At 53.8% G+C, this 25,622-nt stretch overlaps 1 protein-coding gene across 4 annotated transcripts in view; it reads right to left on the reverse strand.

The window, feature by feature from the left end:
* Positions 1-2,839: 2,839 nt before the first annotated feature.
* SLC39A11 (solute carrier family 39 member 11) overlaps positions 2,840-25,622 on the reverse strand; it is a 64,041-nt gene continuing 41,258 nt past the window's right edge. For 3 of the 4 annotated variants that reach the window (XM_085077386.1, XM_085077388.1, XM_085077387.1), the window contains exons 7-10: positions 17,944-18,013; positions 6,035-6,133; positions 4,455-4,637; positions 2,840-4,332 (exon numbers count right to left, since the gene is read on the reverse strand). In XM_085077386.1, the coding sequence (XP_084933512.1) occupies positions 4,254-4,332; positions 4,455-4,637; positions 6,035-6,133; positions 17,944-18,013 (431 nt within the window). In that variant the 3' untranslated portion in view covers positions 2,840-4,253. The remainder of the gene's footprint in view (positions 4,333-4,454; positions 4,638-6,034; positions 6,134-17,943; positions 18,014-25,622) is intronic. The other variant, XM_085077389.1, reaches the window with a different exon arrangement.

Here is a 25,622-nt window from a genome sequence, read left to right on the forward strand (position 1 = left end):
CCCTCCGGTCCCCCAAGCCCAGGCTTGTCCCTGAGGCAGGGGGGACACCCTGGGACTGGGACAGGGACTGTGGCAGATGCTGGGTGGGATTGGGGATTGGGGATTGGGGATTGGGATTGGAGATTGGGGATTGGGGATTGGGAATTGGAGATTGGGGATTGGGGATTGGGATTGGAGATTGGGGATTGGGAATTGGGGACTGGGGATTTGGGATTGGGATTGGGGATTGGAGATGGGGGATTGGAGATTAGGAATTGGAGATTGGGAATTGGGAATTGGAGACTGGAGATTGGAGATTAGGATTGGGGACTGGGGACTGGGGACTTGGGATTTGGGATTGGGATTTGGGATTGGGGCACCCAGGAGGAGCATCGGGATCTCTGGGCAGCCCGAGCGGCTCGCCTTTAATCGCAGCGCGGCTGCCAAACCCAACCAAACCCCGCACGGAGACTAGAAATCATTCTGCCTGCAGGTTGCCGTGCCGAGGGGAGGGGCGGGAGGTGGAATCCTCTTTCCAACCCCTTTTTTTTTCCGCGCGGTGACTCAGGTGCCTCGATCCGCCCCGGGCGCGCATCTCGCCCCGCTCGCAGCTCCAGCCGCGCCGGCCGCGGGCTCATAATGGGATTATTGTTCCTTTGCGTGCAAAGCCCTCGCTCGGGCTCGCTGTCCCCGCCCTGCCCTGCAAACCGCAGCCGCCTGCGCCTCCCCAGCCCCGGCACGGGCAGCCCGAGAGACTCGGAGCGGTGCTGGCATCCCCGGAGAGCCATTCCTGCGCCCTGAGTCACCGCCCGGCCGGGAATGGGGAATCCAGGGATTCACGGGGGTCATCCGGGCTAAATCCAAGCGCTCCTGGAGCTCTGGGAGCAGCGGGGTTGTGTCCATTCGCTGGGGAGACTGGGCAGTGCCCAGCAGCTCTGGGGGAAGAACATTTCCCTAAAATCCATCCCAATCCCTGACAGAGCTCCAGCATTCCCTGAAAGCAGTTCCTGCCCCTCAGGAGGAAATTCCTTGTTGCACAACTTCCACTGTCCCAGGTGACTCCAAACCCTGTCCAGCCTGGATTTGGACACTTCCAGGGATCCAGGGGCAGCCACAGCTTCTTTGGGAATTCCATTCCAGCCCCTCCCCACCCTCTCGGGGAAGGATTCCACCCCAAAATCCCATCAAAACCTCCTCTCCGTCACCTCACGGCCATCAGCTGAAGGCATGGGCATCACACACCCCATTAATCCCCTCCCCAGGGCCCTAATCCCTGGATAAACACCAGCAGCCTCTCCATCCTCCACTTCAGATCTCAGGACAACCCCAGCTCACCCCTCCTGCCTCCAGAGGAGTTTCCCTGGGGAATCCTCCACAACCTCCTCACCAGCCACCGATGGTTCTGCTCCCGTGGTTCAGCCTCTGAAACACAAAAAATTCCCAATAAAATATCCACCAAAAGAAAAAAAAAATCGGGAAAATCCACCCAGCCCTGCATTCCTGGGCTTTTCCCACATGCCCAGTGCTTGGCAGAGCCCTGGGAGCAGCAGCTCGTGCACAGGCAGCACCAAACCATTCCCGGTGCCAAGGACAGCCACCCTCGGGGCTGGGAGGATTTGGGGGATTTTCCCCACTATTTTCCCATTCTCAGCTCAACTCTCAGGTCACCCCCTTCATCAGCAGGGCTGGAAAACCCCAAAAACCTCCCCAAAAGCAGCAGTGAGAGGGAAAACCTTCCCTCAGTGCTCACCATGTGTGGGTGCTGCAATCCAGGGGTTTCTCCCTGTTTTCCAGAGGAGAATATCCATGGGCATTCCCTGGGCTGGGGAGGGACCACAGCAACCCCCTGGATCCATCCTGACAGCCCAGGATCCCAAATCCCATCCCAACCATGGGATAACTTCCTTCTCTTCCCCCCAGCTTGCTCCCTGCAGGATTCCCAGAGCTCATCTCGATGCTCCAGCGCTCGGCTGGGTGGTTGACATTCCCTCTGCTCCCAAAATCCACCTTCCCATGGACATTTCTTGTTCCCAGGGGTAATTCCAGGCCTGGCCCTGAGCCAGGTTTTCACTCACACCAAGGAACAGGGAGATAATTTCATTCCCCTCCAGGGGACAAACAGAAAAAAGGGATTTTTCTCCTTAATTTCTGCATCCCCTCCCTCCCTACTCCTTCCCTAGGGCTCCATCCTCATCTGGACTAGCTGCATCCAAGCAGGATTAAATGCTTTATGTGGCATTATCTCCCAGAAATCTGATTACAAGGCTGCCTTTAACTGTCTAATGTTTGTTTTTTTTTGTACCAGCTGACACCACACGCCAGGAATTAAACCAGAAAACATCCCTGACAGGCTGGAAAATCCCACTCCACGGACACCCCTGAGGATTTTCAGGTTTTTAAGGCTTTTGGCTGGAAACAGAGGGCTCAAAGCTTTCCAGAGCCTTCAGTGGGTGTGGAAATAGGGGAAGAGCAATGGGATGTGGTCCAGCCTGGGAACTGGGAAAGGGACATTGGACTGGGAATCCCTTCCCTCTCCTGCCCTGGGATGCAGGGAAAGCTCTCACCTTTTAAAAAGAGAGGCCTGACACCCCTTGCTTATCCTGCTAAAGGCTAAAATCCCAAATTTTCCCAGTGCCTGGACAGACCCAGCTCACCTGCACAGCCCCAGGGATGCACAGCCAGGATGAAACTGCCTTTCCTTGGCTTTTCCCCCCTCTTTTCCCATCCCTGAAGAAGCTGCCTTCCCAGGCAAGAGGTAGGACCTTGGAATGCCAGGAAAAGTGAAGCTGGAGAAAGGAAACCCAGCGGAGTGGAGGGAGGAGAAGCAAATCCACGGATTTATGGCGCCGAAACAACTCGGTGCAAACTCCATTTCCCATTTATTGAAAGCAGTCACAGTCAAAAGGTCAAATCCATTGGCAAACAGGAGCTCTGGATCATCCAGAAGGACACACAAAGGAAATCCATCCCAAAAAAAAACAAGGACCAAACAAGAAGGGACAGCTCCAGTTTGGTTGATTCCAACCTGTTCCCTTTGGCTCCTGCGGGACCGAAGTGGCATCTGGGACATTCCAGCGTCACTTTGGGACATTCCAGCCTCACTTTGGGACATTCCAGCCTCACTTCCAGAGGGACTGAGCGACAGGAGGCAGCCAGGTGATCCAGTTATTCCCACTGGAGGGTTTAGGGAAGCCCTTTGTGCTGGAGATTGGAGTGAGGGTTAGCTGGGATTTGCAGCATCCTTCCAGCCGTGGAGATTCCCTCCTCCCCAGGAACAGGGATGGGCAGGAGATTCCCTCCTCAAATGCTCAGGAAGAGCCATTCCACAAAAATAACGCTTGGAAAGCATCAGGGAGGAACCTCCATGCAATTTTTCTGGCTCTCCAGGTGGGATAATTAACTCATCCTGAGGATTTCATTCATCCCGAGGAGTTCATTCATCCCGAACGCTCAGGTGCTGGTTTGGCTTCTGCTCTTCCTGTAGTGACCAGGATAAACCTGGACTGGCTGTCCAGGGAGTTCTGGATCACTGGAAGCCAGCAATCCCTTGGGAAGGCCAAGCAGCTCCACATGGAATTGTATCCTGCTGCACAGGCAGGGAGCCACACCTTGTCCTGGCACAGAGATACTCAAATCCTCCTTTCCTGGTTTTTTTTTTCCATAGAAAACCCCAGAATGTTGGACACAACGGTGTCCATCTGAGATAAATTTAGGAAAAAATGACATTTCCCTCTTGCAGAGATCCCAAGAAAATTCATCTTTATTTGCCTGGACTGTTTGCATCCATCCAAACCAATTCCCTGCAGCATTCCCGAGGACCAGCCGGATATGGGAGAGCTGTGATCCCATGGCTTATCACAGTCTAACCCTTTCCACCTGCCTTCCCAAAAAAGGGTGGAATTCCAGACTCCACGAGGAGTTTACTCCATCCCAGTGCCTCGGTGCTCAACCCCAGATGAGCCTCCACACGGGACAGGGAATTCCTAAATTCCAACAGAATCCCAAGTGCCTTTCCTTGGAGAAACCAGCCCAGCCTCATCCCACGCCTGTTCCAAGAGGAAAACCAAGCCAGGATCTGGGAGGATCCACCCTGATTTGTGCTTGGAAACCATGAACTCGGAGGGGAGGGGGTGATAGAAAATGAGAGGAAATCAAACACCAAACCAGATCCCAAAAATCTATGTACAAATCCAGTCCTGGAATAACGCCTGTCCAGCTCCCAATCCTGCAGCAGGCAGGGCTCTGAGGTCTTCTCCTGGGAGTGCAGCACTGCTTTATCCCAGCCCCACATCCAGGGACATCATCACCAGAAACCCCAGGATGGAGGTCCAGGATGCCAACTTGCCGTTGCCGCTGCGGGGAGAGAGGAGGAGGAAATGGTGGGGAGGAGGGAAGAGCTGCTCCCATCCCATCCCATCCCATCCCATCCCATCCCACTGGGAAAGGGACATTCCCGAGCCCTGCTGTCCCCTCACCTGGTCTGTGCCTCGGGAATGATGTCGTCCATGACCACATAGACCATGGCTCCGGCGGCGAACCCCAGCGCGTAGGGCAGGAGAGGCTCTGCCAGCACCACGGCGAAGGCGCCCAGGACACCGGCCAGCGGCTCCACCATGCCACTCAGCTGGCCATACCTGCAAACAGCCAGCCTGGAGACCCTGCAGACCCCCGGGGAGGGCTGGCACAGCCATCCCAAAGGGGTAACAGCATCCCAAAGGGATAATGCCATCCCAAAGGGATAACAGCATCCCAAAGGGGTAACGCCATCCCAAAGGGATAACAGCATCCCAAAGGGGTAACGCCATCCCAAAGGGATAACATCACCCCAAAGGGATAACATAACCCCAAAGGGATAACAGCATCCCAAAGGGATAACGCCATCCTAAAGGATTAACACCACCCCAAAGGGATAACACCATCCCAAAGGGATAATGCCATCCCAAAGGATAATGCCATCCCAAAGGGATAACACCATCCCAAAGGGGTAACACCACCCTGTCCCCATAATCCACCCATTCCCAGCACTCAGACACTGCCCAACCCAAGCTGAGGCACCTGGGTTGTTTTTATAGTCAAAATCATTTGAGCTAACCCAGCTGAACTTTCCAGAAATGGAATTCAGGAAGGATTTAATTCTCTCCCCCAACAGCTCTGAGGGATTTGGGGATCCAACTCCCAGGCAGGGATGGGTCAGAGAGGAAACATTTCCAACTCAATCTCGAAGAGGACATCTGGCCATGGCCTCAACCAGGATAAAACCATGTCCTTCCCACTCCTTTCCTTCCCATTCCTTTCCTTTCCTTTTTCTTTTCCTTCCCATTCCTTTCCTTTTTCCTTTCCTTTCCTTTCCTTTCCTTTCCTTTCCTTTCCTTTCCTTTCCTTTCCTTTCCCCTTTCCTTTTTCCTTTTTCCTTTTTCCTTTTTCCTTTTTCCCTTTCCCTTCCCTTCCCTTTCCTTTCCCTCTAGGACTGTTCCCAGCTCTCTGGACCATGGGAACTCCCTTCCCCAGCAGCAGCAGCACTCCTGGTGCAATTCCCAGCACTCATGGAGGTGGGTGGGAGGAAAGGAAAACAAAATTTTGGAGCAGTTTGGGAGTTTCCTGCTGCCCTCCCCATCCATCACCCCGAGCATGAGAACAGGCAGGAATGCAGCTCCTGCTCCCAGGGCTTGTGCCCTCAGCTTCTGCACCTCTGGGAAAAGGGAAAAAAAACCAGAAGTGGAGGTTGAAATCCAAGCTGGAGTGAAGGGAGGGAAAAAATGAAGTGACGTAAAAATGAAATAATAATAATAATATAAAGGTAGTGCAGGTTCTGGGAGCTGGAAGGGGCTGTGGGGACATGTGGGGGTCAGGGATGCATCCCCTGGGGTTCAGGGGTTTGGATCTGAGCACTCCCAGCACAGCTCCCCACGATTCCAGAGGGAACACTGCAGATCCAGAGCAAGCCCATCCCAAGGGCAACTCCACGATGGAGCAACACATGGATACAGGAGGGAATCAGCAGGCAGGAGGTGCTGCTGGAAGGCTGATTTCCCTGGGAGAGGAGGGAAGAGCTCACCAGAAGGCTTTCCATGTGGAAAATCCAGCGCCACGCAGAGGCAGGCTGACAGCCAGCCCCTCCGGGAAGTTCTGGATCCCAATCCCAATGGCTAAGTTCCTAAAAAAAAAGCACAAATAAAGACTTTTATTTCTGTCAGGGGCAAAGCACAGCCCGGGATAGGCTGCTGGGAGCAGGGAAAGGGAGATATGGTTAAGGATTTGGTGGAAGTGCTCAGGGTTGCTCATGCTCAGATTTATCAGGATCCCAGCAAATCAATCCTCCAACAGCTCCACAGCTTCCAGCAGCTCCAGCACCAGCCCATGGAGCCACAGGGACCGGGAGGAGGACAAGAGACTCATCCTGGGAGGCTCCTGGGGTGATCCCAGCCTGAGGATTCCCAGGAGCTGCAGCATTCCCAGACCCTGGCATGCAGGGCAGCCCTGGCATTGAGGAATCCTGAGAGGGTTGAGGTTCCTCCATGGTGGCTTTGCTGGTGGCACTGGGGGACACCGAGAGTGGGACAGTCCTGGGGGCACTGAGAAACCCCCAGAGGCATCCCAGAGCCTCTCCCAAGGTCAGCTCCTCCTGTGCCAACAGCTCCACGCTGCCTTTTTTTTCACCCCCTCGCTTCCTCCGAGTAAAATAAGCCTGGTGAGAAAAACCTCTCCGGGTTGTTTAAACTTCTCGCCGGGTTTACAGAAGAGGGGAGGGGAAGGGGGAGAGGCTCTGGGTTTCCCTGAGCAGGACAGGCCATTACAATCACAAACATTATTCCAGGCAAAGAGAGGGAGGACGGAGGGGGAAAACCATCCCTGCTGGAAAACACTGGAGCCGCTGTCTGGGTTGGGTTTTTTTTCCTCCTTCCCTCGCTCGGCACAAAGCAGCTATTGCTGCTCCTGGCCACAACAAATTAATGGGGTGGGAGCTGTGAATGGAGGGGTCTGTGTGGGGAGGGTGGGGAGCTCCCCCCATCCTGATCCCACCGGGAATGGGGACCCCCGTGCTGACCCCTGGCTGGGAGAGAGCCCTGAGGGGCAGGAGGAAGGGATGGAAGTGGGGGAGATCCAGGAGAAAATCCCATCAGGGGTTTTCTCCCTGCTCTCTTCCTGCTCTCCTCCCCACACATCCAGCAGCACAGCCCATCTGGGTTCCCCAAAACCAGCAACAGCTGGGGCTGCAGGGAATGCCCCACGCCAGGATTTTGTCTGTTTTCCCAAGAAATGTGGGTGTTCCCATGGGCAGCTGCAGTGTGGGACAGGGCCAGAGCAAAGGCCACCAGAACCCAGCACGAGGCCACTGCTGGCCCTGCACGTGGAGTTCCTTGTTCCTCAAGATGTCCTTGGTGCAGAAAGGACCTTCTGGGCTCAGCACCAGGCTGAGAACATCCCCATGGCACCTCCTGGCCTCCAGTCCCTCCGTGTTCCCACAAAGATCTGCTCCCCCAGACCAATTCCCTTAGGATCACTCGTTCCTTCCACATTTCCTCCCACCGCTGAGCCTTTCCCAGGGACACTGAACCCACCAGGGTAACTCCAGACTGTGGGGCCACTGAGCCTTTCCCAGGGACACTGATCCCACCAGGATGAAACTCCAGACTGTGGGGCTGTTGAGCCTTTCCCAGGGACACTGATCCCACGAGGATAACTCCAGACTGTGGGGCTGTTGAGCCTTTCCAAAGGACACTGATCCCACCAGGATAACTCCAGACTCTGGGGCCACTGAGCCTTTCCCAGGGACACTAATCCCACCAGGATGAGGACAACTCCATGCCAAGGTGGAGACCAGGAACACCTAAGCCTTCCTGCCTCATGTCACCACCCCAAGGGCACCCTGGAGGTCACCTCTGCTCGCCCAGCGCCACATCCCCAGAGGTGACCCTTGGCCAAGCAGATTCCCCTCCAAGTGACCCCATCCCAAGGGATATTCCCATCCCTCCTGGCTGCCAGGCCGCGCACAGCTCACACCTTCCCGCAGCTCGCGGGTGAGAAGCGAGGGAATCAAAGCCGCATTGTGTCCGAGGGGAACAAAGGCGCCTTTTGACGGAAATAGGTGGGGATTCTTGGAAGGCTTCCCCCGACTGCAAGGGAATACATTGTAAAACACAGGCATGGGGACACAGCCCGGCCCGGGGGGGCTGGCCTTGGGTGGCACAGGGACATGGGGGACACGGGGGATGGGGAAATGGGGATGAGCCAACGTGGCCAGAGGGAAAATCCGTGGGGTGCAATGTTTGGGGTCTCCAAAGAGAGGAGAAGAAAGGTGGGGATAAGGGGTGGAATTAGATCCAATCTGCTTGGATTTTCTGATGGAGTCCCCAACCCTGGAGGTGCCCAAGGATGTGGCACTCAGTGCTCTGGGCTGGTGGCAAGGTGGGGATTGGGCACAGCTTGGACTTGGTGATTTTGGAGATCTTTTCCAACCTCAGCCATCCTGAGATTCTGTGGATGGGTCACCTGTGTCCATGGGCAGCCTGTGGCTCATCCCCAACCTAACAACGTTAGCTGTTCCAAAGGAAGAACATCCAGGGCAAACCACACCGGGCTCTGCCTGGGGATTGGTGGCTCTGTCACCTGTCACTAGCATGGGAATGTCACTGGGGGGACTCCGCCACGTGGGTACAATTCTTCCACGTGTCCTTGGAAGCATCAAGGAGCCACATTGGAGAGAAGCATCAAGGAGACACATTGGATGTGTCACCTTTGCCAGCTGTGCCTCAGCTTTCCCATCGGCAAAATGGGGGTGATGACAACCAAGGGACAGCCAGGGGACAGCCAGGACAGCCGTGGGACAGCCAGAACAGCCATGGGACAGCCAGGACACCCACAGGACAGCCACAGGACAGCCATGTCCTCCAGAACCATCCCAATCTGGGCACAGCAGCACCAGGACACATGTCCCCCCATGGAAGCTCTGCAGAGCACCAGCAATGCAGTGATGGCTCTATCCCAGCCTTGGCCAACCCTCCCCAGCAGCAGAGCCCAGCGCTGCCGTTTTGAGGCAGAAAAGGTCAATCTGTGCCCTCCTGGAGGAGCTCCCCGAGGGGAAAGGCTCCGTGTCCCCCGGGAACATCCCGGGGCTGGACCTCCTACCCCCCTCGCCTGCCAACCGCTCCGGCACCACGCTGGGAGCCTCCAAGTTCACTTGCGGGAAAAAAAAAGTTGGCATCTCTGCATATTTGCAAGGTCAAGGCACAGAAAGCCTTCTATAAGCCTAAAGCCTTGTTTTCAAGGGCCTATTCTTCGACGGGGTGATTATGAAAGCAGGCTACATATTCTTAACAAGCCCCTTTTCACTCGGGGCTTTCAGTTCCCCGCGGTGGAGAATGTGCATGTGTATTCTTGCATGGCAGCCCTTCCATACTGTTGGGATTGTTATCGGGGCCGGCCCCGTGAAAGGCTCGATTGTTTGGGGTTGTGGCGATTACATCACGGCCGCCCCCGGGCCGCCCGCCGAGGTGTTTGATCAGGGCTCGCAGGTGGGAAGGAGCTCCTTCCCTCCAGACCTGCCCTACCTGTTCGGCGCAGCTGCTCCTGCGGTGCTTCCCTGCCGGCTCTGATTGCCCCCAGAGCTCCCCAGCGGCACGCTGAGCTCTCCACGGGTAGCTGGAGAGCTCCTGGCGCTCAAGGGTTAAAAGGGAAATTCCCCCAAAGAGAGAGGGAGGATGTTGCTCCCCGTGGGTTTTTCATCTCCAGCGTTTCAAACTATTCAAAAACGGGGGGAAATGGGATATAAACCTACCGTGCCTCCTTCTGTGGAGTGCAGCTGGCAGTCCCAATGCCCACAGGGAGAAGAAATGCATGGAACAGACTGTGCCAGGCAGGGATGGAGCAGGAACCCAAATCCCAGAGAGGGGATGGAGCAGGAACCCAAATCCCAGAGAAGGAATGGAGCAGGGACCCCAATCTCAGGCAGGGAATGCAATACCTTGAGTTGGAAAGGACCTTAAAGCTCATCCAGTGCCACCCCTGCCATGGCAGGGACACCTTCCACCATCCCAGGTTGCTCCAAGCCCCATCCAACCTGGCCTTGGACACTTCCAGGGATGCAGGGACAGCCACAGCTTCTCTGGGAATTTCATTCCAGAGCCTCCCACCCTCCCAAGGAACAATTTTTCCCTCACAGGGAAGGATTCTTTCCCTGAGAAGCCCCTGCTGGGTCTCAGCACCGCTCCTCAGGAACCACTTCCATCTCTCTTCCCACCCTTCCCTCACAATTCCCAGCCCATCCCTGGTGCTGGAAGCTCCACATCCCATCTGCAGCCTGGCCCCCTGCCAGCCCCACAGCCACACACTGTAAACCTGGACAATTTTAGGAAATTTTACCCTTAATTGATCCCCAAGGCACGGCAGCTCAGTTCAGAGCCATAAAAGCTGCTCTCCCCTCCGAGTGCAGCAGTGAAGTTCAGCTGGAATTCAGCTGGAATTCTCCAGTTTTCCCCACACAAATCCCACCAGGGCCAGGCCAGGCCGGGATGGGGCTGCAAACCTCCCTCATCCAGCAAAGCTCAGCTCCTTGTTCCCACCCTGCATCCCAAAAATCAGAACTCTCCTCCAGCCCAAGGGGATTCAGGTTCTGCCCCGTTCCCAGTGATTCCCTGGCCATCCCCACATCCTTCACCTGCTGCTCCACCATCACTTTCCAAGGACAATCCATCCCCTCTGGCTGCCTTCATTCCTCCCCTTCTCCAGACATGGATCTGGGGCAGAAAGCCATCCCAGCACACAGAACCATGTGGAAAATCATGAAGAAAAGCCCCTTCCCATCACCAAATCCAGCTGTTCCCCCAGCACTGCCAATGCCACTGATGTCCCCAAGTGCCACATGAATACATCTGTTAAGGGATGGGGACACCACACTGCCCTGGGCAGCTGTGCCAGGGCTTGGCCACCCTTCCCATGAAGAAATATTCCCAGTGTCCAGCCCAAACCTCCTCTGGTGGCTGTTCCCTCCTGTCCTGTCCCTTGTCACCTGGGAGCAGAGCCCAACCCAACCCTGCAGAGGACACAGCCCAGTCACTCCCTGCCTCTCTCCAGCTCAGATGGTCAGGATGGGCAACAGGAGACAGAAACTGGAGCTCATTCCCTGACAGAGCAGGGAATCCACCGCTGGATCCCATGGATGGATCCTGTTCTTTAGGGACTCTATTCAAATCTCTTTTTTTTTTCAAATCTTTCTCCTTATCTGCCTGGTGATTTCGGGAACTGTTTGGTTTGTGACTCAGCCTCGGGCACGAGGGGAAGGTTCACCTCTCCCTGCTGTGGGAAGCACAAAGCCACATTTCAGGAGCTTCTCTTCCCGAGCTTCCACCTTGCTGAGCTGCAGGAAAAATTCAGAGAGCCTCAAGATCTTCTCCAAAACCAGGAATTTAGCCTGGGAGCTCAGGATTTGGCCAGGATCAGCCTCTCCAGGGCTGCAAAATGAGCAGGAGATGAAGGTCTGGAGGTGAAAAACCTCCTCTGCAGGAGCTGGAGTTACCCTGGAGCTTCTCCCACAGCATGGAGGGAAAAACAAGATCCAGTGCACAGACAAATTCTGGTTTGCTGAGCTAAAAAGTTCACAGGTTTTTGTAAATCATAAAATCCTGGAATGGTTTGGGTTGGGAAAAGACCTTAAATCCCATCCAGTGCCATTTCCACTGTGCCAGGCTGCTCCAAGCCCTGTCCAGCCTGGCCTTGGACACTTCCCAAATGGATAAAACCCCAAAATTGCTCCTTCTCAGTCACCCCCATCCTGGCTAGTTGTCCAAAATCCTGCCCTAGGAGAGGGATCAGCACAGGAGATCCCAAATATTCCCAGGTCTGGCACCAGCCCCACACAAAGGAGCTATTCCCAGCATCTTCCCTTTTCCAGATCCAGCAGCAGCACCCCAAGGACTCACCCCAAACTGCTACAGGAGAACTGCAACAACCCCAAAAGGCACAGTCTGTGGGGATGGGGATCCTGATTGCTGATTCCTGGCAGGAATTCCTCCATTTTCCAGCAGGAAACAAGGACATCCTTCCCTGGCAGCACTTCCCAACTCCAACCAGCACCAGGAGGTTGCAGTTCAGACCTCACACACCTATTTTGAAATCTTTTGGGACAATCCTCAAGCGAGCCCTCGTTATTTCTATTTTGAAACAGCCTCAGCCTGCAAATGATCTGAATTTTTACATATTCACAGCGGCCCAGCCCTAAACAAAGTGGGATTTAACCATGTGGCTGCATTGATCTGGGGTAGGGCTGGAGCTGCAGGGAGATACAGAACCTTATAAAGGTTATTAAAATACTTCTTAAAAAAAAATAAATTAGACACCCACAGAAGCTGGGTGGTCTAAAAGCAGGGCTGGGATTCTGGCCCATGTATAAAAATTCCCAATTAATGTTTATGGCTCCATGCAGAAAACACCAATTCTCTCCTTTTTGTCTGAATCTCCAAACTGGGAGCACATTTCACGTTGAAAACCGTTTTATGTGCCATGAAATCTCGGAGTAAAGGACGTGCTGGGGAGGGGGGAATGGTTTAAGGGGTGGTTTTTAGGGATTTATTGCCTGGATCTCATGGCCCCACCTCTTACAGAAAATAAAAGTGAGGGAAGGAGGATGAGTGAGGCTCATAAAGACCCTGATTTTCCTTCCTGTTAGAGGGGGAAAGAACCCACAAGGAGTCAAAGCCCAGTGGGAAAGAGAGATAAAAATAGGGATGTGAGACGAAAATTGGGGTGCAAGACAAAAATAGGGATAAATTACAAAAACAGGGGTGTAACACAAAAACAGGGATAAATGACAAAGCCATGGATGTATTTCCCTCAGCCTCTCTCACCAGGCTGTGCTGCTGGAGCATCCCAGGGCAGGGCAGCTGTGCCAGGGTGGCACCCAGGGGTCTCTCTCACACCCAGGGGTCTCCCACCCAACCCCAAGCTGCCCAGCTTTGCATCCTGCTGGGAAATCACCAGCTAGGAGCAGAATGAAAAGCGCTGGAAGGATTCCTCCTCTTCCCTCTCCCGTTTTCAGGAGCTGAAAGCTCCTTTTTGCCACCTGCAGACCTGGAACTGAACAATTTCCCAGCAGCTGTGGCTCTAGAAGGACTCATTACAGCCCCATGTCCTGTCACAATGTCTCCATTCTGATGGTTTCCCTTCTCTAAAGGGTTATTTCTAAACTAAAAAAGGTTTTAGAAAAGAGAATCTGACATCCAAAGTGGCTTTTGTTTGGCATCACCTGGAGGAGAAAATCAGGGATAATGGCTTTGCCTTCCCTGCTCTCCTCCTTTTCCTTGAAGGTGCTCAGGAAAGGGAGAATTTCACAAAAATTCTGAGCAAAGCACAGAGCTTTGTGGGGAGGTCCTGGAGGACTCCATCCCGCAGGAATTGGGGTAATTTCTTCATCCACCAGTGCTGGGGATCAGGGATGAGGGAGATGCAGAGCTGAGCAGCCTCAGCCCTGGTTTGGGGCTCCCCAAACCTCCCGGAGCAATTCCTTCCCCAAATCCCTGCTGACAACACAGCCCGGGGTCATCTCCCCCTGTGAGTAATAACCACCTCCCTCCAGCCAGGGTAATTAAAAGGTGTTTAATGAGCATCTTCCCCCAGCTCTGTGCTGTAGCCAGGGGCAGTGCTGGGCTGTGTTTTGTTCCCATTTCTCTGGGATCCTGGAAAAGGTGGGAATCCTCCTGGCCTCAGCTCTGGGTGGGTTTTCCCATGAGGTGTTTCCGTGATCTGATGAAGAGGTTGGGATCCTCACTGGGATCCTTCCTCCCTCTGAGCTCCACTGTGGATCCACTCAGCAGGAAGATCCCCTGAAAACCCCACTGTGTCTTCTGCTGCCTCCCAGACCACAATGATTCCCATTCATTCCAAGAAAACACAGGATAAAAATTTTTGCCTGGTTTCAATCTCCCTACATTAATCAAGCCTTTTTTTTTTTTTTTTCTTTTTTTTTTTTCCCCCAGCCTGAGAGACACAGCGTGGGAGGCACTGGCTGTCCCATGGAATAATATTTTCCAAGCCATACTCAAAAGTCTGCCTGTCAAGCCGAAGCCTCTTTGCTGTCTGTTTTACCAAAGCTGGACAGGAAACAATCTGTGGGCACAACACATCCAAACAAGGCCAGCATTCCCAGCAAAAAAAGGGAGGATGAATGGGAACCATTGTGCTGGGCTGGAAGGAAACATCCCCAGCATCATCGAGGGGGGGGAAAAAAAAAATATTTCTGTTTACATCACTTCCCTACTCATTCCTTGCTCCTTCCCTGGCTGTGCCGAGGGATGGCATTGAGGAAATCGAGGATGAGGAGGGTGGGATGAGGGTGGGATGAGGGTGGGATTGGCCACGAGCACTAAAAGCTGGGCAAACCCAGTTAAACACTGCTCTGTAAAACTCAGTTTTGCTTTTTCTTGCATCCACAGTGAGCCAGGATCAGACCCGGCAGGATGGGGAGAGATTAAGGATGGGATTGAGGTGACGCTGGATGGGACAAGGGATCCATCCCTGCCCTGAGGAGCTCGGGCTGTCGGGCAGGACACAGACAGCCCTTCCCTGGGGACACGGCAGCCTGGCAGAGCTGTCCCCTGGCCACCCTGCACCCCGGGATGCACAAACCCCACCGTGCCGCTCCCAGCAGCTCCAGCCCCATCTGGTTCCTGTTAAAGCACCGCACAAGGAGGGAGGCAGCGATTCCTCCCCCGCGCTCCGCCGCGAGAAGAGGGGGAGGGAGAGCAGCTTTTTTAAGCCATGGCTGCCCTTCTCTTTACCTTCCTGCCTGGACGGCGGCCAGGAGCTGCTCCTGCCTTGCCCGTTCCCATCTGGAGGGAGCTTTCCCCTCCCGGGCTCTGCCCTGGCACTGCCCTGGCACTGCCTGCCCTGCTGTCACCGCAGCCCTTTGTCCCGAGCTGCTGTTTCCACCCCGTGGAGATTCCCAACATTCCTGCCAGGAGAGCAGGAGGAGCTCAGCCCCAGGATGCTCCCGCCTGGGGATGGGGAGCAGCTCAGCCCCCGTGGAAAACACCCCAAAAAGGACATTTTCCACTCTTCCAAGCTCTGTCCAAGCTGGCTTTGGGCATTTCCAGGGATAGAGCAGCCACAGCTTCTTTGGGAATTCCATCCCAGCCCCTCGCCACCCTCCCAGGGAACAATTCCTTCCCAAAATCCCATCCATCCCATCTGGCAGTGGGAAGCCTTTCCCTGCGCCCTGGCACAACCCCTGGGGCTCCAAGTGGGAACTCGAAAGGCCAGGGGCTCTGATCCCAGTGGGATCTCGAAAGGCCAGGGGCTCTGATCCCAGCTCCCGGAGGATCCCGGAGCAGCCAGGTCGCAGGAACAGAGCCTGCACACCCGGTGGCAGCAAAGAAACGCGGAGAGATGGGGAAGGACCGGGAGCAGCGCCGGGATGAGCGGGGAGAGGGGAGGGATGGAGCATCCCGCGATCCTGCAGCACAGGGGACCCTCCCGGAGCTGGCTGGACCATCCCGGGATGGATGAGGGGATCCAGCACATCAAAGCACCGGATGGTCTGAAAGGTGAGATTCCCTTCTTCCTAATTACCATTTTTTAGGGTTTTGAACAAATCCCGGGCTGTGCCCCTCTGCCTGGGACCATCAGCTGTGGGGCTGCACCAGCTCTGTCACACCTCCCCTGGAAAAGCCTCCCTTTGGAGGGCAGCAGCACAGGGAAAAGTCTCGGGAAAAGCCTCGGGAAAAGCCCTTTGGGGCTGCGAAGTGTCGGGAACAGGGCGTTAACCTCATCCAAAGGAGATCTCGGGAAGGAATTCTTCCCCGCCAGGGTGGGGAGGCTCCAGGTTGCCAGGAAGGAGCCTTCCCGAGAGGCTCAGCCTTCAGTCACACCCAGGGGAGGAGAAGGGGAATGCAGGAGGGAAACTGAGTCACGGAGCTGCTCCACTCCAATGCCATTCCCAAGGAATGGAGGTGAAGGGGATCACGACTCTGACTGACCCAGGGATCACTTTTCCCTCTGGATGTGTCCAGAGCCAGCACTGCCTCACTCAGGAAATATAATTCCACAGCAATTTTAAGGAACTACCTCCAATCCTCCTGGAGATTCCCAGAAGTTCCCAGTCCCGCCGAGTGGGGCTGCTGGGGGTGACAGTGACAGACAAGCTGATGGCAGGGCTGGGCTTCTGTCCCCTCCTGCAGCTGACTGCATTTGCATTGGTATTTTCCCGGTGCAGATGCCACCTTTCATCTCCCATGATTAATGCCCTTGGAAATCCAGAGAAAGCAGCAGCTGCTTCTGCCTCCTCAGCTTCCACTGAGCAGCTGAGGGGAAAAAAACTCCTTTTGTTCCAGCAGCTCCAGAGCCTCTGCTGCCTTTGTGAAGAGCCTTTTCTTTCCAAAGGTTAGGGAAACACAGTGGGTAAAGCTGGAATATCCTGCTTTTCCCACTGGGATCTGTGAAAATCCAAGTGCCTGGGTCAGCTCAGGGAGGGGACAGGGAATTGGGAATGGAAGTGGCTTTGTGAGCACAGCTTGTGCCTGGCCAGAGAAGGGGCTGGACAGTGTGGGGAGATCCAAAATCAGCCTGGATGGATCCAAAACCAGCCCTGGGATCCTACAGATCCTCCAGCAGGAATGCTGGAATGGTTTGGGTGGGAAGGGACCCCAAAGATCAACCTTGCCACAGGCAGGGACACCTCCCACTGTCCCAGGGTGCTCCAAGCTGGCCTGGGACACTTCCAGGGATCCAGGGGCAGCCACAGCTTCTCTGGGAATTCCATCCAGGGCCTCCCCACCCTCACAGCAGGCATTTCCCCTAAAATCCACCCTCCTCCCGTTGTCCTTAGGAACAAGGTGACTGAGCCGTGCCAGCAGGTGGGAACGGCAAGGAGGAAAAGCCAAGCCCAGGGAGAGCCCGGGCAGGGAGCTGCCGTTTGCACAGTGGCCACCAAGAGGTGCCAGCAGCTCTTCCAAAGCCTCACAGCTCCTCCAGCTCCACACCAGCCTCACTCCTTCCTCCCCTTCCTTCAGCCCAGTGCCAGCCCTGCCGGGGGCAGTGGGTGCTGTCAGCCGGGCTGTGCTCCTGAAACATCCCCAGAGCCCAAAATCCCGGAGGTTGGAGGAGCTGGATGATCCCAGCTGTCCCTGAGGGAACAGAAGGGTTTGCCTGGGAGCACTGCCAGCACTGGGAGGCTGGGAATGGCAGGACTCAGGGATAGTGGGATGCCAAGAGCACCGGGAGCCTTCACTGCCACCAATTCCAGGGTCCAGTGGCCCCTGCTGGGCAGGAATGGGAAACAAAGCCACCAGATGCTTCCCAGCAGCTCCTCCTGCCTGTTGGGGATGCTGGTTTTAGGGGAAATCTCAGCATTTCCCAGTGCCAGGGATCCTGCCTGCTCAGGAGGGACGGGATGAGGAGGAGGAGGAGATGAAGGAATCCTGCAGGAAGCCATGGAGACACCAGGCAGGGGCAAGGGGAAGAGGAGGTTGGAGGCTCCAAGGGAAAAGGATTCACCAGGCTGAGAATTCCCTCTTCCCCCACCTGATTCACACATCTCCAGCTTCCAGTCTCATCCCTTTTCCCTCCTCTCCCCACAGGGAAGCAGCTGCCAGAGCTGAGCTGAGCTGAGCATCCCCAGGGATGTTAGCCAGGCAGAAGGGAGAGGGATAAACCCCCCAAAATCACTGTGTGCATCTCCTGAGAGCCAGCAGCACCCACTGGGACACTCAGCTGCCTCCTCCCCAGCTCCACAGATCCCAGAGAGGAGAAAAGGTGGAGGATCATCAACAACAGAAACCTTTTCTCACATCTGACAAGCAGAGCGGCAAGGAAAAGGCAGCAGCACTGGGAATTTCCTCCACTCCCTTTGCCCCTTTGTGCTTCCAGGCAAGTTTCAGTCAATCCATACAATTCCAACCCCCCTGGCATGGGATGAGATGGGACAGCCAAGCTCCAAGGGCAAGGAGCACACACAAAAAAAGCAGGATTGTGTCTTACCTGGCACTTTGGAATGTGGCAGACGTGGATTTTCCAATGGCCCCGAATCCAACTCCCACTGCCAGGCCCTCTGCAAGAGCAAGGAAAAACCAGTGAGGTCCAACCCTGGGCTCATCCCTCCTCCTGGGCTCCATGGGAAGCAGCCCTGGGGCGAGCAGGGAGCAGAACTCCAGCCCAGCTGGTGATCCTGCTCCTCTGGATCCCATCCAGCACTGCCCAGGGTGATCCCAAACCAGTCTTTCCTTGGGAAGCCAACGTGGAGAGGAGGTTCTGGATGGATGGGTGAACCAAAGGGGGAGAGATCCCAATCCCCAGCGGCTGAAATGGGATTTTAGCAAGGAGCAGAGCAGTGCTGAGCACCCACTCTGCTCCCAAAGGTTCAGGCTCAGCAAACCTCGGTGCCTCAGGGGATTCCATGGGGACTAAATACAGATTGTCCCATGAATCCCATGGAGCTGGGAACAACCAGGATCCCAGCAGTGTCCCCTCCCCTCTTCCTGGTCTCCCTGTGCCCCAAAACCAGCACAGCACCTGTACAGGTAAACTCCAAAGCAGAAGCCAAGCCAAATTCCATGAGGAAATTCCCACCTTGCTAACTACTTATATATTCCAGCTAATCCCATCCTTTAAAAACACAGTTAATCCCATAAACCCCAAGGAAAACTGCTGAGAAGCTTTCCCAGGGGAAAAAAAAATCTTTTCAGAAAGCACCAAACCTCCCATATTTTTTCCCCATTTTAAATCCCCATTTTTGGATGTTTTTAGAGCCTCGTGGCCTCACTCCCCTCTGAGCAAGGGGTGGGAGGAATGTCCAGAGAACAAAATCAAAACTGAGGGATTTTACAGCCTCCAGGGAAGGACTGGGGAGCACTCAGGTGAGCATTCCACCAGGTGGGAAATGTCCCTGGAGTGTTCCCCTGTGTCCCAGAGGAGGACATCTCCCACCAAGGGGACCACGAGTGTGCCTGTGGCCCTCTGAGTTCCCGGTTGCCGTGGAAACACGCCGGGAAAAGCAGCATTTCCTGGGATAATCACCACATTTCCATCCCTGAGGCCAGGAACTGAAACGCTCAGCAGCTGATCAGAGCCTGGAGCCAAGGCTGGTGCCGAGGGCAGGGAAAAGCAGAGCAGATGCAGCCCTAAAACAGGGCTGTAGGGCGAGGAGAGCCCAAATCAGCCCGAAATCCCACAGATAAATCCATGCCATGGGGGCTGTGGGACGTGCCAGCCCTGGGGGATCCCAAAATCCCCATTTGGGACACAGGAGAGCAGCCCTGGGGGATCCCAAAATCCCCATTTGGGACACAGAGGAGCAGCCAGGGCAGGGCTGGGGGTTCTCTCAGGGCTCTGCTCTGCTCAGGAGAACCCAAGGAAATCCCTTTTCCCAGCTCTGGGAAAGGCAATTCCTGCCTCAGCTCCCTCCAGAAACCGGGCTGGTGTTGCTCTTCCCAAAAATCCCTTTGGAAGTGTGCAAAATTCCCAGGGGAAAAACCCTTTTTTTAAATAATTCCCGTTCCAAATCATTGGTGGGAGATACAAAAATAGCTCTGGCAGAGGGGCAAGGCCAGGCTGCTTCCCTGCTGAGGAGAGGGGAACTGGGAGCTGAGAACTGATGGGAGCACAGAGCCCAGATCCTGGGAGCTGAGAGGCAGCAGATGGTGCGTGGGGAAGTGCTGAGCTTGCTGCTCGGGGAGAAGCTGCAGCGTGGGGGGAACTGAGCACGGGGGGAGGAGGAGGGGACACGGCAGCCTCGGGGGGTGGCCAGGTGCCCAGGCAGCCTGGGACAGGACAGGGAGCTGGGTGGGATGAGAATAATCCCAAAGTAGCTGGGAGAACAATCCCAATCAGATAGGAGAATAATCCCAATCAGACAGGAGAATAATCCTAATCAGACAGGAGAACAATCCCAATAAAACAGGAGAATAATCCCAATCAGCCAGGAGAATAATCCCAAAGTAGCTGGGAGAATAATCCCAATCAGCTATGAGAATAATCCCAATCAGACAGGAGTATAATCCCAAAGTAGCTGGGAGAATAACCCCAATCAAACAGGAAAATAATCCCAAAGTAGCTGGGAGAACAATCCTGATCAGACAGGAGAATGATCCCAAAGTAGCTGGGAAAACAATCCTGATCAAACAGGAGAATAATCCCAAAATAGCTGGGAGAATAATCCAAATCAACCATGAGAATAATCCCAAAGCAGCCAGGAGAACAATCCCAATAAAACAGGAGAATAATCCCAAAGATCAGCCATGAGAATAATCCCAAAGTAGCTGGGAGAACAATCCTGATCAACCAGGAGAATAATCCCAAAATATCTGGGAGAATAATCCCAAAGTAGATGGGAGAATAATCCCAATTAGCAAGGGGAATAATCCCAAAGTAGCTGGGAGAACAATCCTGATCAGACAGGAGAATAATCCCAAAATAGCGGGGAGAATAATCCCAATCAGCCCAAAGGGATTTCTGATCCCAAAGCATCCCACTGGAATCCCCAGCCAAGGGTGGGGTTGGGCTGGTCCTGACCCAGCAGGCACACCCCAGCAGCTTGGGAAGCTCTGATCCTGTGGAGCAGATATCATGGGATAGAGCAGGGATTGTGGGATGCTGTGAGGTGAGGAGTCAGAAAATCCTGGAATGGTTTGGGTTGGAAGGACCTTAAATCCCATCCAGTGCCACCATCCCATGGCAGGGACACCTTCCACTGTCCCAGGCTGCTCCAAGCCCCAGTGTCCAACCTTGGACATTCCAGGGATCCAGGAGCATCCACAGCTTCTCTGGGAATTCCACTGGAATGATTCCTTCCCAAAATCCCATCTTCATCCTGAGCCAATGAAGAATTTCCCCCACTCAATACAGGACAAAACCCCCTCAGTTTGGGACGTGAGAGTGACAGGAAATCACCCACATCCCTTTCCACGCCAGAGAGGGTTTTCCCAAGGATTTCAGCAGCTCTCAGCTCCTTCTCCACCTGCCGACGGAGCTGGAGAAGCTCCACTCATCCCACTTATCTGGAGAACTCCACGCAAAAGGCTCGGAGTTCATTTGGCTCCTCTCGGCAGAACAAAGAGCAAGAAATGGCCAATCTCAGCCCCTGACAGGGAAATGCTTCCATCGAACCCAAACAAAGGGATTTTGCCTCTCCTGGGCTTCCCTGGCTTTACAATCCAAGGCACTTTATGCCGATAAGGCATTAGCAGGGATCAGCCTAATCCTCGGGGATCAGCTCTGCACCTCGCAGCTCCTTACAAAGGCACTTCCCTCCCTGCTCCTTCTCCAAGGAAAGGGAGGGAAAAATCTTCAAAAGCTCCGGCTGGAAGGGATAATTTGGCCAGAGGGGAAATGTGGGAAATGTGGGATGATCCTGGGATACCTGGATGTAGCTCCTGCCAGATCCAAACCAGCCCTGACACCAAAGACCTGACAGGGAAAATCTACAAAATATATAATTTTTTTCCTAAAAAACACCCTTGCAGGAATCCTGCCTAGAAAATATCCTTCCAGGAATATTTCCTAAAAAATATCCTTACAGGAATATTTCCTAAAAAATATCCTTACAGGAATCTTGCCTAAAAAAAACTCTCACAGGAATCTTGCCTAAAAAAAACTCTCACAGGAATCTTGCCTAAAAAAAACCCTCACAGGAATCTTGCCTAAAAAAAACTCTCACAGGAATCTTGCCTAAATAATATCCTTGCAGGAATCTTTCCTAGAAAATATCCTTCCAGGAAAAATATTTCCTAAAAAATATCCTTACAGGAATCTTGCCTAAAAAAAACACTCTTGCAGGAATATTTCCTTAAAAATATCCTTACAGGAATCCTGCATAAAAAACACCCTTGCAGGAATCTTTCCTAGAAAATATCCTTCCAGGAATTTTGCCTAAAAAATATCCTTCCAGGAATATTTCCTAAAAAATATCCTTACAGGAATCTGCCTAAAAAATAGCCTTGCAGGAAACTCCTCTGGGGATGCAGCCCAGCAGGGAAGGAAGAGGAGGATCTGTGGAAATGGGAAAATGAGAAGCAATTCACAAATCTCAGAAAAACCTCAGGTTTTGGAGGGAAGGCAGAAACGAAAGGAAAAGCAGGATTTGTCAGAAGTTTTTCCCTACAAAACCCTCCAGCTCTGCCTGAAGGGGATTTCAGGGCAGGTGAGGTGAGCACAGCTCAGCAGAGGTTAGACCCTGCAAAACTTGGGGGAAAATAGCAGGAATTATGGATTAAACAGCAGAAAATGCTTTGTTTTGGGTGAAGAAATAGTTTGGGATGCTGAGAAACCCCACAGCAAGGTGAGGCTGTGGGTACTAAACACAGATACACAGAGTTCACCCCAAAAATTCATCCCTGCCATCAAACAAAGCACCAACCCTTCCCAAACCTGCTCAGTGACACCAAATCCCACAGGATCTGCACATCCCACAGTTATTCCCAAACCCTGGCTGGGGTTTGGGATCCCCCAGCCTGTCCCTGCTGGAGCAGGGAATGCCCCTGTCCCCTCCCAGAGGGATTTCTGGAGCCAATTCTCCAGGCTCAGCAGATGAAGAGGCTTCCTGCAGGAAGGTCCTCCAGCTGCCAGCATCATCCATAATTCATCCTGCTCTTTGAAGAGCTGTTAAGTTTCCTAGTGGGAAATTAATCTCTCCATAATGAGCTTTGGGTTTCTGCGAGGGTTTCAGCACAGCCCCAGCGCTGCCATTCTGAGGTTTTTCCCTCCAGACAAGCCCAGCTCCCTCTAGGAACCAGCATTTTGCCACTGCTGCTGGGGGATTTGCAGATTCCAGGGATTTTCGTGGTTTAGGTCCCCAACTGCTGGAGCACAACAAGGAGGAAGGGAAAGTCACTTTAGAAAAGCTTTTTTTTTTTTCGTTCCTGGGCTGGGAGGGACCTGAAAGGTCCAAATTCCAGCCTTTTCCATGGGTAGGGAGAGCTCCCACCATCCCAGGCTGCTCCAAGCTGGCTTTGAGCAATTCCAGGGATGGAGCAGCCACAGCTCCTCTGGGAAATCCATCCCAGAGCCTCTCCAGGGAACAATTCCTTCCCAAAATCCCATCCATCCCTGCCCTCTGGAAGCCATTCCCTGTGTCCTGTCCCTCCAGCCCTTGTCCCAAGTCCCTCTCCAGCTCTCCTGGAGCCTCTTCAGGCACTGGAAAGAGCTTTGAAGTCTCCCTGGAGCTTTCTCCAGGCTCCCCATGGAGATCCCAACACCAGCTGGGACAAAGTTCCATTTTCCAGGCAGGATTCCAGCTTGGTTTGTGCTTTCCCTGCAGCAGCAGCAGCCAAAAAACCGAGCCAGACCCTTCCCAGTGATCCCCCCAGCCCAACCCCCTTCCATCCAAACGAATCCCAAGGATTCATTTGCATTTGCCAGCTTCACCCATTATTATTTGTGCTCTGAATTATTCACTCCTCCCCTCTCTCCCCCCAGGATTTGCTGGAGGAGCATATGGTGGGACAGAGAGGGAAGAAAGCACAGCCAGAGCTGTCCCACCCCCCCTCCAAAACACTGGGAAGAGGAGAAATAAACCCTTTTTTGGTGCTGTTTTACACCAAAATGCCCCCAGGGAGCACACAAATGAAAGGTGTGAGCATGGCTGGGCACTGGAATAATGGGAAGCAGTCCAGTAATTCCAAGATAGTGAGGAAAAGAGGTTTTGGGGGACAAAACCCAATCAAGGATTGTAGGGATGGAAAGCACAGCACAGCCAGGCAGTGGGGAAACGGAGAGGAATTGCATTTTTTGGGAAGGGAATTGCAGGAATCCAGCCCAGACCTGCTGCAGGGATGGCTCTCCAACCCAAAAAACGGGAATTTCTCCAGGAAAGGTGTTGCTAAAGCACTGACCCAGCAGTGCCTGAGGTCTGGGATGTGCAAACACGGAGCTGAAAGGAGCTGCAACACCTCCAGAGCTCCTGATGTGTCCTGACAGCTCAATGAGGGATAAAATTGATGGTGCAGCTCTGCCTCCCAGTTTTCCAGGGTTTTCCATCAAAGCAGGCAGGGGATGGCAGGAGGTGGCTGAAATTCCCAGATTTCCAGAGCTCAGCAGCAGGATGGACAGGGAGAAAACCCAGATTATTAGGGAATAAAATCATTCAGGTGGGGAAATCCTCCTGGGATTTTCAAGTCCAACATCAAGCCAGCACTGCCACCACCAAACCATGGCCCTAAATGTGGCTGTGTGGGGTTACAGTGCCAGGAACGGGGGATTTTCAGCTCCCAGGCAATTCCAAGGAGTTTTTACAGGAAAAAACCTCCAGAATTGGGAGCTCAGCCAGTAAATCCAGCCCAGTGCAAGAGTTTGGAATAAGGAAGGGACTCAGGATGTGGCACAGGTGACTATGGGGAACTCCAGGGAAAAACCAGCCCAGGAGCAGCCTGTGGTGTTCCCTGAGGGTTTGGGGGCATTCAGGTGGAATTTGGGAGGGAATTCTGTCCATTCCTAATCCTGGTTTAACCCCACAGGAGCCAGACCATCCTCACCCCACCCTGCTCCACTTCTCCCATCAAAGCAAATCCTCCTTTCAATCCACGAAACGTTCAGCTGAACAGAGCTGACAACTCAACCTCCACCTGATTTCAAGGAATTAAAGCAACTGTCCAACATCCCAAAGCTCCTCCATCCAAAGGAGCTTTGGGATGTTGGAATTGCTTTAATTCCTTAAAATCCACCTGAAAGTGCCTCTCTGGAAGCAGAACACACTTTCCCAAATGAACAAGGCAGAACTAAGCTAAAAGCAGGGACTGGAAATAGGCTCCTCCTGACCCCACAGCACCTGAATCCATCAGAGATATTTAAAGTTTCATTTCAATGCTTCTCTCAGGCCACTGCTCAGCGAGGTTTAATGTGACAGACCCGAGATCTGATGGGGACAAGGAAGGCAAGCAGCTCCCACATGCATATTTCAGTGCAGCGTTTCATTCCAGCTGGTGAGAATCCTGGATTTAATTGGCTTTTGTCACCTTTGCTGCTGTTCCTGCTGACAAAACAGCGATGTGTTATCAGTGGCTGCTTCCAAATGAGTTTTTGACAGATGAGCTGCTGGCAGGGGGACATCAGAGACACCCCTGTCCCCCCCTTAACAGAGAGAGGAAAACTTCCCACCCTGGAAGGAGTGGAATTGCATTTCCATCAGGCTGGTGTTGCTGAGCCTCAGCCTCCACCCGCCTGGGAGGAGCAGGGGGAGTTCCTGAGGGAGCTGAGCTGGTGCTCCCAGAGCCAAAATCTGCCTGTGTCCCTCACCTCAGAATGTCACCTGGATCCTTCACTGAGAGCAGCAGCCATGGCTGGGAATGTCCCCTGCATCGTTCACCTGGGAATGTCACCCAAGCCTGGGGATGTCACCTGGATCATTCACCTAGGAATGTCACCCAAACCTGGGGATGTCACCCAAACCTGGGGATGTCACCTGGATCATTCAGCCCAGCTCATCACCCACCTCTGGAGATGTCCCCATGTCCCTCACCTCTCCTGCCACCTCCCCACATTTCCCACCTCCCAGCAAAATCCCAAGGACTCTGAGTGTTTCACTCCACCGAGGTGCTGGATAGGTGAAAATGTCCCAGTGTGTGCTGAGGAGGTGACAATTAACGAAAGGACAATTAATGAAGGGTCAAAGGGGTTTTTCCCAGAGCAGCTCTGCTCTCCTGATCCCAGATGAGTCACTGTCACCAGAA

The sequence above is a fragment of the Lichenostomus cassidix genome, chromosome 18, assembly GCF_008360975.1.
Source record: "Lichenostomus cassidix isolate B80296 chromosome 18, HeHo_3.0, whole genome shotgun sequence".
In the NCBI taxonomy this organism is placed as follows: Eukaryota; Metazoa; Chordata; class Aves; order Passeriformes; family Meliphagidae; genus Lichenostomus; species Lichenostomus cassidix.